General features: G+C 39.8%; 1 protein-coding gene across 1 annotated transcript in view; it reads left to right on the top strand.

Annotated features, from left to right (window-relative positions):
* Positions 1-21,280, top strand: part of LOC124719991 (DEAD-box helicase Dbp80-like) — a 149,325-nt gene that overhangs the window by 96,343 nt on the left and 31,702 nt on the right. Inside the window, exon 6 of the mRNA XM_047245218.1 lies at positions 7,737-7,914. Within this exon, the coding sequence (XP_047101174.1) occupies positions 7,737-7,914 (178 nt within the window). The remainder of the gene's footprint in view (positions 1-7,736; positions 7,915-21,280) is intronic.

Consider the following 21,280-nt stretch of genomic DNA (forward strand, 5'->3'; position numbering starts at 1 on the left):
ATGTGAGTGATACTTAGGGAGTTGTAGCATATTCCTAGAGTCATCATTTAAACCTGGTTCTTGAAACTTTAAGACTTTCTCGGGATAGTTCGCATTTATTGTCATCTCTTACTGTTCAGTTCCTTCAGTATCCCTGCGACACAATCCTGTGATCATTCGTGCTGCCCTTCTTTGTATACATTCAGTATCCCCCATTAGTCCTATTTGTTACAGGTCCCACTCACTTTAGCATTATTCTAGAACCAGTCACACGAGTGATTGCTAAGCTTTACCCACGACTGAGTCTATGTGATTATTCCATTTCATATCCTTACAAAGTGTTACACCCAGGTATTTGTATGAGTTGGCTGATACCAACAGTGACTTATTGATATTATAGTCATAAGACATTATCTTTTTTCATTTTGTGAAGTACACAGTTTTTCATTTCTGAACATTTAAAACAAGTTACCAAACTTTGCGATCTGATTAAAATCTGACTGAATGTTTGTACAGCTTCTGTATATAGTACTTCATTATAGATAAGTGCATCATCTGCAGAAAGGCTGACATTGCTATTAATATTGTCTTCAACTAATATACGACATGAACAGCAAAGGTCCCAATACACTTTCCTGGGGTACAATTGAAGTTACTCCTTTATCTGGCGATGACTCTCCATCCAGAATAACATGCTGCGTCCTCCCTGCCAGAAAGCCCTCAATCGTCACAAATTTTCCTTGATACCCCATATGATCATACTTTTAACAATGACCATAGGTGTCATACTAAGTCAAGAAATACTGTATCTACCTGATTGCCTTGATACAAAGCTTTCAGTATGTCGTGTGAGAGAGAAGTGCGAGTTGGGTTTCATACAATCGATGTTTTCGGAATCCGTGCTGGTTGGCATTGTGGAGGTCATTCCGTTAAAGATACCTCGTTATATTTGAGCAACAATATGTTCTAAGATTCTACAACAAATCGATGTCAAGGATATTTGACAGTAGTTTTGTCGATCATTTCTGCTACCCTTCTTGTAGACAGGTGTGACCTGTGCTTTTTTATTTTTTTCCCCTCCCAAGAATGGGCACAGTTTTATGTTCGAGGTATCTACAATAGGTTACAGTTTGAAGAGGTGCTTACTTGGCCGCAAATTCAGTATAGAATCTTAGGAGGATTTCATCGGGCCCTGGAACTTTGTTCAATTTTAATGATTTCAGCTGTTTCTCAACACCACTTCTACTAATATTTATTTCATTCATCTTTTCAGTGGTAAAAGGATTAAATTGGGCCAATTATCCTGGATTTTCCTTTGTAAAGGAACATTTGAAAACAGAGTTAATGTTTTTCCTGATAGCTATAGTGCAGTTTGTTTTGATGAGAATTTAGGTTCATCAGAACAACATTATATTTAAAATTTCATAAAACCATGGGGTTGAAGAAACTTGACCTCACTAATAAATTCTTACAGAAACAATGATGTACATCAATTTAAAGTTCTAGGTCTTGTGATTGTAGAAACATTTGAATTTACCTTAACTGCAATAATTTGGAAGTTATTGTTTTCATAAAGTCCTTGCTTTTACACAAAATATAGTAATTAATAATGCTTAAATTCTACTAAATAAACAGCGTGACAGTATTTGTATTATAACGACATAGGAATTATTTGGTGGTACAAGGTCTATGTTACTGTAGTAACTAAAATTGTTTGCACAAACTGTGTGTAATAAGCCTTTGTAAGAAATTTTCGAAGTATTTACATAAATATCCTCAAACTTGGACCATACATAGAACCATGAAACAAGAGGTGGGATTTGCGTTAAAGTACGCTGATGGAAGAGAAAGTCACAACACCAAGGAATTGTGTGACACAAATGAAAGTTGGTAGGTGTATTTCTACATCTGAAAGACGATGTCTATTCAGATTTTGTGCCATTCACGTAAGACTTGTGCTATTAGCGCCACTGTGAGGATGCAGGTCAGTTGTTGTTGTTGTCTTCAGTCCAGAGACTGGTTTGATGCAGCTCTCCATGCTTCTCTATCCTGTGTAAGCTTCTTCATCTCCCAGTACTTACTGCAACCTACATCCTTCTGAATCTGCTTAGTGTATTCATCTCTTGGTCTCCCTCTGCGATTTTTACCCTCCACGCTGCCCTCCAATACTAAATTGGTGATCCCTTTATGCCTCAAAACATGTCCTACCAACCGATCCCTTCTTCTAGTCAAGTTGTGCCACAAACTTCTCTTCTCCCCAATTCTATTCAATACCTCCTCATTAGTTACGTGATCTACCCACCTTATCTTCAGCATTCTTCTGTAGCACCACATTTCGAAAGCTTTTGTTCTCTTCTTGTCTAAACTATTTATCGTCCTCGTTTCACTTACATACATGGCTACACTCCATACAAATACTTTCAGAAGACGCTTCCTGACACTTAAATCAATACTCAATGTTAAAAAATTTCTCTTCTTCAGAAACGCCTTTCTTGCCATTGCCAGTCTACATTTTATATCCTCTCTACTTTGACCATCATCAGTTATTTTGCTCCCCAAATAGCAAAACTCCTTTACTACTTTAAGTGTGTCATTTCGTAATCTAATTCCCTCAGCATCACCCGACTTAATTCGACTACATTCCATTATCCTAGTTTTGCTTTTGTTGATGTTCATCTTATATCCTCCTTTCAAGACACTTTCCATTCCGTTCAATTGCTCTTCCAGGTCCTTTGCTGTCTCTGACAGAATTACAATGTTATCGGCGAACCTCAAAGTTTTTATTTCTTCTCCATGGATTTTAATACCTACTCCGAATTTTTCTTTTGTTTCCTTCACTGCTTGCTCAATATACAGATTGAACAACATCGGGGAGAGGCTACAACCCTGTCTTACTCCCTTCCCAACCACTGCTTCCCTTTCATGTCCCTCGACTCTTATAACTGCCATCTGGTTTCTGTACAAATTGTAAATAGCCTTTCGCTCCCTATATTTTACCCCTGCCACCTTCGGAATTTGAAAGAGAGTATTCCAGCCAATATTGTCAAAAGCTTTATCTAAGTGTAGAAATGCTAGAAACCTAGGTTTGCCTTTCCATAATCTTTCTTCTAAGATAAGTCGCAGGGTCAGTATTGCCTCATGTGTTACAACTCGGTAATTTTCACATCTGTAAACACCTGCTTTCTTTGGGATTGGAATTATTATATTCTTCTTGAAGTCTGAGGGTATTTCTCCTGCCTCATACATTTTGCTCACCAGATGGTAGAGATCTGTCAGGACTGGCTCTCCCAAGGCCGTCAGTAGTTCTAATGGAATGTTGTCTACTCCCGGGGTCTTGTTTCGACTCAGGTCTTTCAGTGCTCTGTGAAACTCTTCACGCAGTATCGTATCTCCCATTTCACCTTCATCTACGTCCTCTTCCATTTCCATAAAATTCTCCTCAAGTACATCACCCTTGTATAAACCCTCTATATACTCCTTCCACCTTTCTGCCTTCCCTTCTTTGCTTATAACTGGGTTGCCATCTGAACTCTTGATATTCATACAAGTGGTTCTCTTCTCTCCAAAGGTCTCTTTAATTTCCCTGTAGGCAGTATCTATCTTACCCCTAGTGAGATAAGCCTCTACATCCTTACATTTGTCCTCTAGCCATCCCTGCTTAGCCATTTTGCACTTCCTGTCGATCTCATTTTTGAGACGTTTGTATTCCTTTTTGCCTGCTTCATTTACTGCAGGTCAGGTTTGCTGTAAATACAAGCTGTCAACAGCTGTGCTCGTTAGTTACCTTAGAGGTTGGATATGGGGAGTTGATGTTCGCCAAGAATATCTATAAGGCAACAGAGGTGCTATTATCAACGCCCCCCCCCCTCCCCCCCCACCCACTCACACATACACAGTTTGAATGAGCTCGTATAATAGGACTAAGAGGAGATGGATGTTACTTGTGCAATATTGCAGAAAGACTTTGCAGGAATGTAGCCACTATACATAGTTGCTGGCAACGGTAGTCATGAGAATGTATGGTCACAAGAAGGCCAGATTCTGGGTGGCCACACAGCACTACCAAGAGGGAAGACCATATTGTTCAGCGTATGGCTCTGGCATATTTGCACTGCATCTGCAGCAGCAATTTGAGCTGCAGTTGGCACCATTGTGACGTTGTAAATATTACGAATCAGTTACTTCAACGACAACTCCGAGCCAGATGCGCAACAGTGTGCATTCCACCGACCCCAAACCACTGCCATTTTCAGATTCAGTGGTGTCGAGTAAGAGCTCGTCGGAGGCCAGGTTGAACATTTGTTGTTTTTTGCGGGGAAAGCTGGTTCTGGTTTGGTGCCAGTGATGGCCATGTGTGTGTTAGGAGGAGGTCAGTTGAGAGCCTGCAGCCAGTCTGTCTGTGTGCTAGACACACTGTAGTTATGGTCAGGGGTGCGATTTTGTATGACAACAGAAGCACTCTCGTGGTTATCCCATGCACCTGACTGCGAATTTGTGTGTCTGTTTAGTGATTTGACCTGTCGTGCTGCCATTCGTGAACAGCATTCTGGGCAGCAATTTCCAACAGGACAATGCTTGTTCACCTACCACTATCGTAACCCAACATGCTGTACAATGTGTAGACATGTCGCATTGGCTTGCTTAATCACTAGATCTGTCTCCAGTTTAGCACATGTGGAACATCTTCGGATGACAACTCTGTCATCCAGAACTAGTATTAACTGTCCCTGTATTGACTGACCAAGTGCAATAGGTGTGCAACTTCATCTCACAAATTGACACCTGGAACCCATGCAACACAGTGCATGCTCCTTTGCATGCTTGCATTCAACGTTTTAGCAGTTACAGCAGTATTAATGTACCAGCATTTCACATTTGCAATGGCTTACCTGGTGCTTGCATTAACCTGTGATGTAGCAATGTTGATCACTTAAATATGTTACCTAGACAGTTTATTCCCGAAATTTCAGTACTCTACATTAATTATCTTTTGGTGTTCAGATTTTTTTTCCCATTAGTGTGTTGTTAGTAATAACAAGAGATCCTAGTTTTGGACTGTGAATAACACTTCTCTGCTAATGAAGGTGTTTTGTTGTAACCGTACCTTTGGTATGTCTCCGACTTAGAATCCACCGTGGAGCAGCAAATTATTATTTCAGTAAGAGATAAAATTGTTAAATTGTCTGACTTGAATTCACCGTGGGGCAGCAAATTGTTATTTCAGTACGAGATAAAATTGCTATATTGTCTTAGGGTTCAGAAATGCGTCAACTGATTAAATTTGTTTTTGCGTAAGAGCCAGTAAAAGTCAAAAGTTACTGAACATTGTCTTTATGTAATTTAGAAATAAAGGAGACAACTAGCTAAATAGCAGAAGCATGAGTTGTGAAGCAGGCAAAAAAGAATGAAAACTTTGCTGGCTTTCAGGTGACTCCTTTAATGAGCTAGACCCCCCCCCCCCCCCCCCGCCCGCCCGCCCACACCAACACACACACACACACACACACACACACACACACACACAAGCAAGCATACCTCACGCTCGCGACTGCCATCTCGTGCAGCTTGGACTGTGTGCTTTCATTGTGCCTGTCTGAAACTTAAAGTGTCATCTTTATGTTAAGTAGCAATATATCTTTTCCTTATATTGTTAATATTACATTTTTAATTAGTAAGTTAATCAGTTGGTGCTATATGTCATTTTGTACAGAAAAATGAGGGCATTAATAGTATGTAATCAAAGTCCGGAACCTGAGATTTTCAGTTAACAGTTGAGACAATAACTTGAATAGAAAAGCCCAGTCTAAATGAGAATTTGAGGTTTTTGTGTAAGTGCCACATGTCTTTAGGTAAATATATCAAAATTAAAATCTGTCTGTTATGAACAGTTTTTCTTAGGAACAAGAAGACGTACCAAGTTGAAATTTATGTCACTTACTAAGATCTATGGTCCCTTGGCCGTGTAAAACATTTAAACTTCAAAGTTAATGCAGTCAAACTGTATGGAGATTTATGCCACATATTTTGGTATTCGCAGGCCCCATCACAACCTAGAGGGTGCATCCCGTTGACTTAGAATCGTAAAATGTGTTGAGAAAAAGGTTTCACAGTAAAAGTAAAAGAAAAATCTGAAAATTGATAAATTGTAATAATATTTCATAAAAAATAGAGCTTAATGCATTTATCATCTGTCAAAAGCATAATAAAAATATTATGAATGGAAATGTAAAATGTAAGGTGTAGTTATGTTTTAGAAAGTAAATGAAAACATTTTACAAGGTCTTTTCTCTCTAAGGATATAAACTGAAGTCCCCCCCACTCCTTTTTATATGTCGGGGCTAGTCTCATGAACTATTGTAGAGATTTTGATAAGCTGTTGGAATTCCTGGGACTGACATATTGTCTCTATCAATGCCATAAACAGGAAATGATGGTTGCAATTCTCGATTCCTGGGATGGATAAACTATCTGTATACATAATTAATATAATGGAAGGAAACATTCCACGTGGGAAAAATTATATATAAAAACAAAGATGAGGTGACTTACCGAACAAAAGCGCTGGCAGGTCGATAGACACACAAACAAACACAAACATACACACAAAATTCAAGCTTTCGCAACAAACTGTTGCCTCATCAGGAAAGAGGGAAGGAGAGGGGAAGACGAAAGGAAGTGGGTTTTAAAGGAGAGGGTAAGGAGTCATTCCAATCCCGGGAGCGGAAAGACTTACCTTAGGGGGAAAAAAGGACAGGTATACACTCGCACACACGCACATATCCATCCACACATACAGACACAAGCAGACATATTTCAATATGTCTGCTTGTGTCTGTATGTGTGGATGGATATGTGCGTGTGTGCGAGTGTATACCTGTCCTTTTTTCCCCCTAAGGTAAGTCTTTCCGCTCCCGGGATTGGAATGACTCCTTACCCTCTCCTTTAAAACCCACTTCCTTTCGTCTTCCCCTCTCCTTCCCTCTTTCCTGATGAGGCAACAGTTTGTTGCGAAAGCTTGAATTTTGTGACATATTTAATATGTCTGCTTGTGTCTGTATGTGTGGATGGATATGTGCGTGTGTGCGAGTGTATACCTGTCCTTTTTTCCCCCAAAGGTAAGTCTTTCCGCTCCCGGGATTGGAATGACTCCTTACCCTCTCCTTTAAAACCCACTTCCTTTCGTCTTCCCCTCTCCTTCCCTCTTTCCTGATGAGGCAACAGTTTGTTGCGAAAGCTTGAATTTTGTGTGTATGTTTGTGTTTGTTTGTTTGTGTGTCTATCGACCTGCCAGCGCTTTTGTTCGGTAAGTCACCTCATCTTTGTATACATAATTAAGTTGATTGGGAACCCTCGGTGTGCGAGTCCTACTTCCACTCGTCCAGTTTTTTCTGTCTCTGCCAACTACTAAATTCTTCTCCTGTTTGGTGGGTTGTCTCCTTCTTTCTGAAATTATTTTGAACCTTCTTCATGGAAACCTTCACTGTGAACTGTGAAATTTATTGAAACTGGAATCCAGCAACACTTGAACAGTGAACATTACAGCATAACTAGTGCAGACCTTTACAAATTGAGTTAGCTATTACACTTAGTTGCTGTTATTGAACTTCATTTCCAGTGACTCAAAATTCAATTCTACTTCACGTGTCTGGAGAACATTAAGTTTGTAAATATTTTATACTGACTTGTCTGCAACTCTTTACTATTGCAGTAAGTGCGACCTGACTATAGTGCAATTACAAACTGCCATCATTATTCAGTTCCCAGGGGCACCAAAATCACGGAGCACATAATCATCGGGACACCTGGCAAAGTGCTGGACTGGGGGGTGAAGTTCAAATTCTTCGACCTGGGCCTCATTTCGGTGTTTGTGTTGGACGAGGCGGACATCATGATCGCCACCCAGGGCCACCAGGACCAGAGCTTCCGGATACACAAGTGAGTGAGTGCCGCAGCTGTCGGGACTGCACGTCTGGTGGTGCGGCAGGAAGTGCGGAGAGAGGACAGTGGCATTTTCTGCCTGCCAAAATGGTATGTGCTGCATCGGCACGGGCTGTACTGTGAGCTTGTGCGCTCAGGAAGTGCAAAACAGCTGGGTAGTGAGCTTTTGCCATACGGTCAGCAAAATAACTGGCATGGGCTTAACTAGAGAGGATGAAAAATGCAGACTGGCACAGCAGGGAAAAAAAAAAAAAAAAAAAATCATCTGCCATTGTCTTTAAATTTAAAGATTGAAGATATTTTGTGGGTGTAGCTTTTGTACTTATTTGTGTGGGTCTAGATTTGTGCAGAAGTAAAATGTGGCACCAAAACGTCGGGGCAAGAAGAAAATAGAAGCTTTCGAAATGTGGTGCTACAGAGCAATGCTGGAGATTAGATGGGTAGACCGAGAAACTAATGGGATACTGAAATCAAATGGGGAATAAATAAATTTTTGGGAGAACTTGATTGAAAGAAGGGATCTGTAAATAGGACATAGTCTGAGGTGTCAAGGAATTTTCAGTTTGGTAACGAAGGGAAGTGGGGGTGGGGGGTGGGGGGGGGGGGTGAGGGGGATGGGGGAGATAAAAATTGTAGGAGGAGACCACGGTTGACTACAATAAGCAGGTTCAAATGGTTGTAGAATGCTGTTATTATTCAGAGAAGGAGCCTCTTTGACAGTGCAGCAGCTTTGACAGGATAGAATAACTTGAGAGGTGCATCAAAACAGTCTTTCAACAGAAACCAATAACAATGTTCCAGGAGTGCTAGTTGTGCAAGGTTTGCAGAAGAGCTTCTGTGGAGTTTGGAATGTAGGAGATGAGGTACTGGCAGAATTTAAGCTGTGATGGCGGATCGTGAGTTCTTCTTGGGTGGCTCAGATGGTAGAGCACTTGTCCGCGAAAGGCAAAGGTCCTGAGTTCGAGTCTCAGTTCGTCACACAGTTGTAATCTGCCAGGAAGTTTCATATCAGCACATACTCCACTGCAGAGTGAAAATATCACTCTAATAACGATGTTGTATCCTGAACTGTGTGATAAAATTTGCCAAGTCGGGTAGTTAAAAAATAATATTGCCTTATTTCTTCAGTCTCAATGAGTTTCAAAGCTGAAACCCCATTATAAATCAGTCCTGTGCAACAAATACATAAACAGAGAATCTCAGTGTAAAGGTACAAAACCCAAAACCTATTAAATAGAAGCAGCTTTCTATAGCATTTATTTGCTGTATGTTAAAGTTAAGTTGTTTGGCACATTCTGAGTTTCGCCGTTGCATGAAGTAGTTATCTCAACTTTAGTTCTGTCTGATAAGGAAACCATCAGACCCATTACTAATTGATTTTGATGAGTTTTAGGTATGTTATAGAGGGACCTGCCCCAAATATCTGGCCAGTGGATTTTCGTTTGATGATGACCCTTAGTTTCTGAGAAAATCAATGTTGTATTTTATGAATATTTCCTTTACCTGTCATGTTCAAATAAATGTAAGACAATGGCCAAAGTTTAGAGCTACCACACTGGCAGCAAGGGTTCAAATTGTGCCTGTGTACATACACTCTCCAGTCATACAGAATATCATTTAATAGCATATATCATACAAAATTATTCAAAAATAGACATTTTTGCTATAATAATTTCATTAATAAATCAATTGTTACAGCATGCTTTCTTTAAATGTGTATTCCATTTATGGTTCATAGTTAAAATTCCAAATATTTTGTCAGTGTTTGGCATGTGCTGGACATGACCTCACCTCGTTGTCTACTGTCCCTCACTGACACCACATATACTATTTAATCATATTCTCAATGATGAAATCAGAAAGACAATATACAGGCACAGTTTGAACCCTCACCACCAGCATGGTAGCTGTGAACCTTAACACCTGTGCTGTGCTCACTTTATGAAAATCTGGCTAATGGTGCAGGTATAGGAACTGTGCATAAAACCTCGACATCGATATTCTAGGGTGAGGTAGCAGTAACTCCATCCCCTAATTTTGTGTAAAATTTGCTAGGTTGGTATATGGGGCACGTCCCTCCACAAAATACCCAAGACTCATTAAAATCCGTCAGTAACAATCTGATCATCTCCTTGTGAATGACACATCAGTGATAAAAGTTTACTGTTTTGTGCAGTTGTGTTATTGTTTGTTCCTTACTGACAGTTTCACAGCCTTCAGTTTAATTGTATCTGTTTCATTCCTCTGATGTGACCTTCAAACTAGAGGGCATTCCACACTTGGTCTGCAAAGTGTGATGTATGTTAGTTACAGGAGCACACTGGACAAATAGTGAGTCACCGCAGGAAATGTAATGATAATACGATGTAACATCGCCAACAGCATTGGTAATGGCTTGAGATGGGTGAGGAGACATGTCTCAGGGTTTCTTCAGGCCTGCAATATCCTGCTGAAGTTATTAATTAATGATCAGATTGCATGTAGATACCAAACTGCGGCGATGTTAGTTGCCATGTTTCACCCACAGTTCCAGGTAATTCCAGATATGTTTTATAGGCGTAACATAGAGTGATTTAGTGGGCTGTACGAGGTGTGATAGGGTGCTCGAGTATTTGTCAAATGGGGAATGTACATGTGTGGAGCCCTGTGGAAACAGCTGTTGCCTTACTCAAATAACTTCCAGGAATGCATCCAGGTGATGTTGTCAACAACCACTGATATTTCAACAGCAGCTCACCCTGCCATTTTCAAGGCATAACTGCAGCAAGTATACGCTGTACAAGGTAATTTTAAACCTCACTGTCATAAATCAAAGATAAATGGTGTCTGAAGTACTGCCAGTGAAGTTAATAATCGGCGGGTGAGATAGCTGTAACACCACCCCCCATTTTGCGACAAGAGGGAGAGCAGGATTCCATGCAGAATATAAACAAAAACTGCCATCTCTGTTTGTAAGGTTATTTGCTAATTTAATTTCAGCTTTTTCCTTAATAACACCATCCCATTAGCTGGAAGTGCACGCCAGAATCTCTGTTTTGCTATATTCCATAGGGTGACCCGTGCCAAGACAATTTTCTGCATTGGCGGATTTGCTCAGCTGTTGTAAGCGTGTGTGCCACTTACACTCAGTACACTGACCCTCCACAGTCCTGATACCTAACCTATATATGACATGGCACAACTGCAAGGAATAAAGCAGACACCTACCTGATGAAAGCCAAGATCATTCATTAGTGAACCTAAAAGGACCCTGGTCTTTGACAGTGGCCAAAAAAACACATTTAACGCAAATTTCCGCAAAATTCAAGCTATCATGTTTGAAATGATCCCTGCATAAAGTGAAAAGACATAGACTTTGGTGGCTGAAAGGTGACATCAAGATGGGTAACTCAGCCTGACAAACTCTCAGGATCTGAAATGATTTGGGCCCGTTACAAAGTACAGTATCCCTTTCGTGCTGGGCCAGATGGTGGCAGCTGGGAGCCTGTAGATAAGTCAGTGTGAGAAGACTTCTAATAAACTGAATGTACCAACAAAGCATCCACCTTCGTCCTGACCAGCACATCAAGGAAGGGGAAGGTTAAGGGAATTCAACCATCCTTTTTCGCCTCCATTGTGAAAGAAATATTCAGATGGTTTGAATTCAGGTGTTCTAAAATGTCATTCAGATTCTCAGTGCCATGAGGTTGGACAGCAAAAGTATTGTCTATATATCTGGAGATAAAAAGTCCACAACATACACAGATGAGCCAAAACACTATTACCACGTGCTTAATAGCTTGTTTGTCCATCTTTAGAATTAAATACGTCACTGAAGATTAAGGACTCTCACGTATATGTTGGAGTGCCTATCGGAATATTTCTGTGCTGCACAAGTTAGCCCTGTATTTAGCCATATTTGTAATTTTTCCTTTAGGAATGGTCAGTTTCCTGAACAATTAAAGTACTCAGTATAAAGCTGCTTTATAAAAAGGGAGAAAGGGATAATGTAGATAATTTTAGGCCTGTTTCTATGCCATCAGTGTTTGCTAATGCTGTTGAAAAGGCTGTGTATGGAAGGATAATTGATCATTTTATATCACACAATTTGCTATCAGATGTAGAGGTCGGCTTTAGAAGTCATTTAAAAGCTGAAAATGCTATATTCTCTTTTCTCTCTGTAGTAGTAGATGGGTTAAACAAAAGGTTTCAAATGCTGAGTATAATTTTTGATTTACCTAAGGTGTTTGTTTGTGTTTATCACAAAATATTGCTCCAGAAGTTCGACCATTACAGAATATAGCCAGTAGCTCACAATTGGTTCACCTCTTACTTGAGCAACAGACGGCAAAAGGTCATTATTCAAAATGTTGAGAATGGCTGTGATGTAGGGTTTGAGTGGGGTACAGTCAATTGGGTGAAGGGGTGGGGGGGGGGGGGGGGTGCCTCAGGGATCAGTGTTGGGGCCACTCCTGTTGCTTATTTATATAAGTGATACACACTCTAGTATTATGGGTAACTTTAAAATATTTGTGTTTGCTGATGACACTAGCTTGGTAGTAAAGGATGGTGTGCAACATTGGCTCAGTTTTAAACATCGCAGTTCGTGGCTTAAGTTCATGGCTTGTAGAAAATAAACTAATGCTACATCACAGTTAAGACTCAGTTTTCATGGTCTCTAACACACAGTTAACCAAAACCTGACATTTTAATTCCACAGAATTGGCATATTATAAGTGAAACTGAATAGTTCAAATTTCTGGTTGCTCAGATAGATAGTAACCTGTTGCCCGTTGTGGAAAGCCCACATTCAGGATCTTGTTCAAAGACTTAATGCTGCCATTTTTACTATTCAAAAGGTATCTGAAGAGTGTGTGTGTGTGTGTGTGTGTGTGTGTGTGTGTGTGTGTGTGTGTGTGTGTGTGTGTGTGTGTGTGTCTCCATTCACCGGGTTAGCTGAGAGCGCTAATCCGCTGCTTCCTGGACTCGGGTAGGCATGCTGACCCCAGATCGAATCCGCCTGGCGGATGTGTATACGCACCGAGACAACCGGGAAATCCGGCAGAAACCTGAGAATTTTTTTCATCCAGGAGAAAATTGGAAAAATCCAGGGATTTTTCAGAATTCGGGAAATTGTTCATAGTTTTAATTTTCAGTTAATTTTTTAAATTTTGACTGGTAAGAACTGATAGTCTTACAAAGAATACTATTGTATCCTGCTACTGCAGAATAATACTGCTGCAATAAAAGATAAACGAGACACAAAACCAAAATAAAATTTTAGTTGCAACTGAAATGCACTTTTTACAACAACAAACACTGTGCACACACAAGCGACTGCCATCAGTGAAATGTGTTGAAGGCCTGTCAGATAGAAGTGAGTCTCATATCCAGTTTTCATTATATTAAGTCTAAGCCAAACAATCATTACTTTTCTTCCTACAAAGAAGAATGTTAAACTTGTTTGCTTCAAATACGTACACTGTTCATTTATCATGATTGTTATGTTTACAAAGACAATTTTCTGGATATGATTGTACATATTTAGTTGTAACATTACTGCACTACAGTATTTTTCAGTGTAAATTTTTCTTCAGAAAAAAATAATTTTCACTAAAAAGTAAACTAACCTCTGCTAATCAAAAAGTAAATGTTACTCTTAATTGTCCCTATCTTTACCCAGTTCAAACTACAGACACCAGTCATTATTAGGCACGTCGGACACAAATTCACTCAAGCAAGTTACTGCTAAAAAACATTTCTCTTTTCTATGTAAGTTCTTTGTTTCTGATCTTAAATTTTTTACTACTTTCTGAAATACTAGTAGATACATTTCTGAACTTTTTAGAAAATATTAAATAATATATACAAATACACTCCGAATGAAAAAAATCACTGAAAATATTTACAGTAACTCCTCAGTTTGCAGTTGTCATAATATATACATGATGTTCATCTTCATTTATGTACAAAATCTCTTGGCTTTGTACATTGTTGGCCATAACAGTACTGCCTCTGTTCTGAAACTTATACATAAACAGGTGTAGTCACATTTCATCACACTTACATTTTACATTATGTTATTCTACAAAACTTTCACGTGTTCTCCTCACTCATTCCTCATCCACTGTTCAGTATGTTCATACAGTCTTTAGTACTGAAATGCATTCAAAAATGGTTTGTTAATAACTCTTACATCCTACAACACACTATGTACACTATATACCCACAAGATAGTTAAGAAAGAACAGACGATAGCAAAATTTCTGAATGAAGGAGAGAGGTAACAGTATGAAAACTAAAATGAAATATTGCCAACAACTCAGGATGCCTGGTGTTTGCCAAACACCTGATGTAGCAGAGAATGTGTGTCTCCTGAGGCCAGTTAGTTACTACTGTCACCATCCTCTTTCTGTATATACTTCCTTAGGTCAATGTTGTTGCATAGTCATAACAGTTTGTGGGTCTTACAATACTATAGCGTATAGGCCTTCACTTGAGGCTTGTTCACTATTATGAAGGAGCTCAGACATTCGTCTGTGAATTTCTTGGTTTCCGCAGATAGTTTTTTTGACTTTTCCATAATTGTAACCAGTACCAAGTCTCCAATCTGAAAACTTGTGAGAGGGGCCCTAGTATCATGTCTTCTGTTTCTATGCAAAGCCTTCTTTCTATTTTGCTATTTTCTTTTTGTGCTCCATAGCCACTTCTGTTAGTTTAGGGAATTCCAACAGCTTGAATAATAAATTATTAGGTCTAATCCCGCACAGCAATTCGACTGGTGGAAATCCAATGGCTTCATGCTTGTAAGTGATTAATCACGTCTTCAAAATATCAAAGATAGTTGGCCCAAGCTGAGTGCTTCTTATGACAGTATATCCTGCAAAGTTGATTAAGCTCTTTCATTGTTCGTTCACACATATTACCTCGAGGGAAATACACAGAAATCTTTTATATGTTCAATATTTCTATTTCTCAGATACTTTTCAAACCCTTAGATACAAATTGTGGGCCATTGTTGCCTTTGGTACACCAATGGTCACAAAATAGTCCTTTTTCCAGTTTATTACCATTACTCTGGGATTTGTCTTTCATCCGGGTAAAATGTAACATACTTAGTGAGCCCATCGACTAGTAAAAATATGTACTCACAACACCTACCACCCCCCCCCCTCCCCCTTCCTGAAGCAGGCAGTTGGCCAAACACTTCTCACTCAATTTTTGAATGCATTTTCTGTCCCCATAATGGCCATATTGTTGATGCATATAGTCTGTTAATAAATCAACATGTTGCTCTGGAAAGCAAAGTTGCCAGTCCTTAATATCTTTCTTTGAGTAAATAGTACACCTTGATGCAATCTGTAATATGCTGCTAATTTTGGAAAATTTTGATGGCCTAATGTGCTTTTAAGTAATTTCAGCGTATCATCTTGGTTTTATTCTCTCCTAATGTCTTTACAAGTTCTCTTCAGTTGTCCCTCCTCTTCAGTGTGGATTGTTATATTAAAAATGTGGGCATCCTCTGTCGAAGCTGCGTTGGTAAAGTACCGGAACTTCAAGCGCTGATAGAAAGCACCGAAGCCGAAATAGTTATAGGTACAGAAAGCTGGTTGAAGCCAGAGATAAATTCTGCCGAAATTTTTACAAAGGTACACAGACGGTGTTTAGAAAGGATAGATTGCATGCAACCGGTGGTGGAGTGTTCGTCGCTGTTAGTAGTAGTTTATCCTGTAGTGAAATAGAAGTGCATAGTTCCTGTGAATTATTATGGGTGGAGGTTACACTCAACAACCGAACTAGGTTAATAATTGGCTCCTTTTACCGACCTCCCGACTCAGCAGCATTAGTGGCAGAACAACTGAGAGAAAATTTGGAATACATTTCACATAAATTTTCTCAGCATGTTATAGTCTTAGGTGGAGATTTCAATGTACCAGATATAGACTGGGACACTCAGTTGTTTAGGACGGGTGGTAGGGACAGAGCATCGAGTGACATTATACTGAGTGCACTATCTGAAAATTACCTCGAGCAATTAAACAGAGAACCGACTCGTGGAGATAACATCTTGGACCTACTGATAACAATCAGACCCGAACTTTTCGACTCTGTATGTACAGAACAGGGAATCAGTGATCATAAGGCCGTTGCAGCATCCCTGAATATGGAAGTTAGTAGGAATATAAAAAAAGGGAGGAAGGTTTATCTGTTTAGCAAGAGTAATAGAAGGCAGATTTCAGACTACCTAACAGATCAAAACGAAAATTTCTGTTCCGACATTGACAATGTTGAGTGTTTATGGAAAAAGTTCAAGGCAATCGTAAAATGCGTTTTAGACAGGTACGTGCCGAGTAAAACTGTGAGGGATGGGAAAAACCCACCGTGGTACAACAGCAAAGTTAGGAAACTACTGCGAAAGCAAAGAGAGCTTCACACTAAGTTTAAATGCAGCCAAAACCTCTCAGACAAACAGAAGCTAAACGATGTTAAAGTTAGCGTAAGGAGGGCTATGCGTGAAGCGTTCAGTGAATTCGAAAGTAAAATTCTATGTACCGACTTGACAGAAAATCCTAGGAAGTTCTGGCCTTACGTTAAATCAGTAAGTGGCTCAAAACAGCATATCCAGACACTCCGGGCTGATGATGGCATTGAAACAGAGGATGACACGCATAAAGCTGAAATACTAAACACCTTTTTCCAAAGCTGTTTCACAGAGGAAGACCACACTGCAGTTCCTTCTCTAAATCCTCGCACAAACGAAAAAATGGCTGACATCGAAATAAGTGTCCAAGGAATAGAAAAGCAACTGGAATCACTCAACAGAGGAAAGTCCACTGGACCTGACGGGATACCAATTCGATTCTACACAGAGTACGTGAAAGAACTTGCCCCCCTTCTAACAGCCGTGTACCGCAAGTCTCTAGAGGAACGGAAGGTTCCAAATGATTGGAAAAGAGCACAGGTAGTCCCAGTCTTCAAGAAGGGTCGTCGAGCAGATGCGCAAAACTATAGACCTATATCTCTGACGTCGATCTGTTGTAGAATTTTAGAACATGTTTTTTGCTCGAGTATCATGTCGTTTTTGGAAACCCAGAATCTACTATGTAGGAATCAACATGGATTCCGGAAACAGCAATCGTGTGAGACCCAACTCGCTTTATTTGTTCATGAGACCCAGAAAATATTAGGTACAGGCTCCCAGGTAGATGCTATTTTCCTTGACTTCCGGAAGGCGTTCGATACAGTTCCGCATTGTCGCCTGATAAACAAAGTAAAAGCCTACGGAATATCAGACCAGCTGTGTGGCTGGATTGAAGAGTTTTTAGCAAACAGAACACGGCATGTTGTTATCAATCGAGAGACGTCTATAGACGTTAAAGTAACCTCTGGCGTGCCACAGGGGAGTGTTATGGGACCATCGCTTTTCACAATATATATAAATGACCTAGTAGATAGTGTCGGAAGTCCCATGCGGCTTTTCGCGGATGATGCTGTAGTATACAGAGAAGTTGCAGCATTAGAAAATTGTAGCGAAATGCAGGAAGATCTGCAGCAGATAGGCACTTGGTGCAGGGAGTGGCAACTGACCCTTAACATAGACAAATGTAATATATTGCGAATACATAGAAAGAAGGATCCTTTATTGTATGATTATATGATAGCGGAACAAACACTGGTAGCAGTTACTTCTGTAAAATATCTGGGAGTATGCGTGCGGAACGATTTGAAGTGGAACAATCATATAAAATTAATTGTTGGTAAAGTGGGTACCAGGTTGAGATTCATTGGGAGAGTGCTTAGAAAATGTAGTCCGTCAACAAAGGAGGCGGCTTACAAAACACTCGTTCGACCTATACTTGAGTATTGCTCATCAGTGTGGGATCCGTACCAGATTGGGTTGACTGAAGAGATACAGAAGATCCAAAGAAGAGCGGCGCGTTTCGTCACAGGGTTATTTGGTAACCGTGATAGTGTTACGGAGATGTTTAGCAAACTCAAGTGGCAGACTCTGCAAGAGAGGCGCTCTGCATCGCGGTGTAGCTTGCTCGCCAGGTTTCGAGAGGGTGCGTTTCTGGATGAGGTATCGAATATATTGCTTCCCCCTGCTTATACCTCCCGAGGAGATCACGAATGTAAAATTAGAGATTAGAGCGCGCACGGAGGCTTTCAGACAGTCGTTCTTCCCGCGAACCATACGCAACTGGAACAGGAAAGGGAGGTAATGACAGTGGCACGTAAAGTGCCCTCCGCCACACACCGTTGGGTGGCTTGCGGAGTATAAATGTAGATGTAGATGTAGATGATCTCGCGTTGGTTATATTTTCTCTTCGTTTACCTCTATAATACACAACAAAGCATCCATCAGCTATCACATTCTCAGAGCCCTTAATACGTTTAATTTCTATATCAGACTTCTGTAAATACAATGCCCACCTTGTTAGTCTTGGGTGCTCTACATAAATTTTGCCTAAAGGTGGTCACTGTATATGATTATTTTATGACCTAATAAGTAATGTTGAAATTTCCTTAACCCAAATATAAAGTTGAGAACTCCTAGTTTGGATATACCATGATTCTTCTCAGCCTGTGACAAAGATCTACTAGCAAACACTATTGTTTTGTGGACTTGCTCTTCTCCTTCATTTTCAGTTTGAAACAATTCCATCCCCAGACCATACTTACATGCATCTGATGCTAGGCAGAAAGGCTTGGGGAAATTGGGATGATTCAAAATTTGACTGTTTATTAAAGCTGCATTAAGGTCTTCAGAGGTCTTTGACACTCCTTTGTCCACCTACATGGCATTCTTTTTCAGTAAATCTCTTAAACAAGCTGTGTTGAATAATTGTCACGCCATGAATTTTTGATAAAACCAAATAGTCTGAATATTCCCTTTAATCTTTAAAACTTTCCTATTTGTAGGTGCTGCCAACTATTTCAGGATCTGGCTTTATCCCTTCTCCATTGACAATATTTTATTTCTTTCTCAATGTTGTCTAATTTCAACTTCATTCCACCACTTACTGTGGTTTCCAAAACTCGATCCAGTAACATGCAATGTTCTACCCAACTGCTAGTTGAAATTAACACATCATCCATAAACACAGTTATTCACTTCAACAGTTCATCACCTAATACTTGGGACATCACCCTGATGAAAGGACAAACAATGATATTCAAACCAAAGGGAACTACTTTACATTGGTAACATTGTCCCTCAAATAGAAAGGATTTGTACTTCTGCCATTATATCCATAGAGGTGAAAAATTTCATGCCGTTAATTTTCTGTAATAGTTCATCTATATTTTTGGTCTCATAACTTTATTTTCTTCAAAGCTCTTGCATCCAAAACAAGCCCAATAGGTCTTTTTTGGGGACCACAACTAATAGATTATTATATACACTAATGCCCCTTTTGGTTATGTTCCATTTAAGCATTTTCTGGAGCATTTCCCTTATTGCTTCTTTATGCGCCTCCACAATCAGTGTTTTTTTTTTTTTAAGTGTGCATCATTTTTTACTGTTGGATAACATTGGTAATCTTTGACTAGTCATGGCCGGTCCAAAAATGCATCCTTGTGTTTACTTAAAACCCGTTTTATCTCATTTTTCTGCTTTTCTGTCAAATTAGATAACTCCACTACCTTTTCTTCCATTCGGACCCTGATGTTTCTTATTTCATCAGGACCTATTTCCTCCCTTTCTCCATACTCATCGTATCCCACAATACCCTCCTTTTTCCTGCAGCAATGTATAGGTACACCACATTGCTCACCTGCTGGAGACTGCTTCTTCCTGCAGATGGCAGTCAGCCACTTCCTATGTACAGTAATGACAGCTTCATTATTCCCAAAATCTATCTTCCCTTTGTATTTTTGCAGAAAATGTGCCCCAAGCAACATTTCCACACTGAACCTGAAAATTATCAGGAAATTCTGGTACAATTACTCACACTGAATCTTTACAGGTAACATGACCTCATGAGTTACTGCTTTCTTACTTTTACCTGTGCTACTACAATTTTTATTGTTGAGGAGGGCATAATAACTATTTCTTTCCAATTGGCAATAGCATCTACAAAATTTTTTGACACTGCATGTTCATCTGAACCACTATCAATTAAGAAAGGAACTTTTTCACCAAAAACTGTAACCTCTGTTATCAGTCCACCTGATGATTCTTCAACAGTTCCAGGATCTGGTTCTTCCAGTAATTCCCGCACTACCTCATGTCTGTTGAATCCTATTCCTTCTACGGAAATAACACACACATTTAGAGGACTACTTCTTTTTTAATTGTGGCAGCTTTAATTAATTTGTCTACTAGTGACAAATCAAAACATTTCTTGAAACATTCACCTTCTCTAATCCTCTCAGATTCTGCAACACTTCCTTTTATGTTGTCAGAATTTAAAAAAAACCCCAACTTTATCTACTTCTGTTGCTGCATCACTATTCAATGAGCTTTCTTCCACTCTGCCGGTGTCCGCAGCTCGTGGTCGTGCGGTAGCATTCTCGCTTCCCGCGCCCGGGTTCCCGGGTTCGATTCCCGGCAGGGTCAGGGATTTTCTCTGCCTCGTGATGACTGGGTGTTGTGTGATGTCCTTAGTTTAGTTAGGTTTAAGTAGTTCTAAGTTCTAGGGGACTGATGACCTTAGATGTTAAGTCCCATAGTGCTCAGAGCCATTTGAACCATTTTGAACTCTGCCGACACCTTCTTTGACATTTGAAACTGGTCCATCACTATCAGACAGAATCTCCTCCCTTTCCTGTGGTAGGTTTATAGTACCTGTACCACTAATGTGTTGTTTCATTGGTTGCTGGCTTACAAAGGGCTTTGCTAGTGGATTTAACCTGTTTCTGGAAGTCTGCAAATGCTAGCTTCCTTACAGATTGCTGCTAGTTTTCCTCATTACCTACTCTTCCATTAGCCATAGCATTCCATTAATTTGGCTGTCTGGGATGCTGTTCTGCTGTCTCAAGTGATTGCTGATTTTGATAACTGTCATTCATGTACCTATAATTTCTACATCCAGTAAAACCCCCCTTGTCCTCTGGACATTCCTCTTTGATGTTGGATCTTTGCGCACCTTTTTACTTGCACTTCACTTTTGCGTAGTTGGAGTCCTATAATCTCTATTATTATTTTCCTCTTCTTTCCAAATATTCTTTACCCTTTTTAAAGTATAAAATGAGCTTGTTAATGTCGCCTCTGGGTGCAGAAGTTACTTTCTTTCACCAGTACAAAGGTGATTCGTTTTCTAATCCCATTATAATTTGTTCCGTTTCTAACTTGGTAGCCATGTAATACAAAATAGTTACCACTTCCTGACAAACCTCATAATAGTATATTTATTTGGGTTAAACTTTCACCTGACCAAAA

This window comes from Schistocerca piceifrons, chromosome 11 (assembly GCF_021461385.2).
Source record: "Schistocerca piceifrons isolate TAMUIC-IGC-003096 chromosome 11, iqSchPice1.1, whole genome shotgun sequence".
NCBI lineage: Eukaryota > Metazoa > Arthropoda > Insecta > Orthoptera > Acrididae > Schistocerca > Schistocerca piceifrons.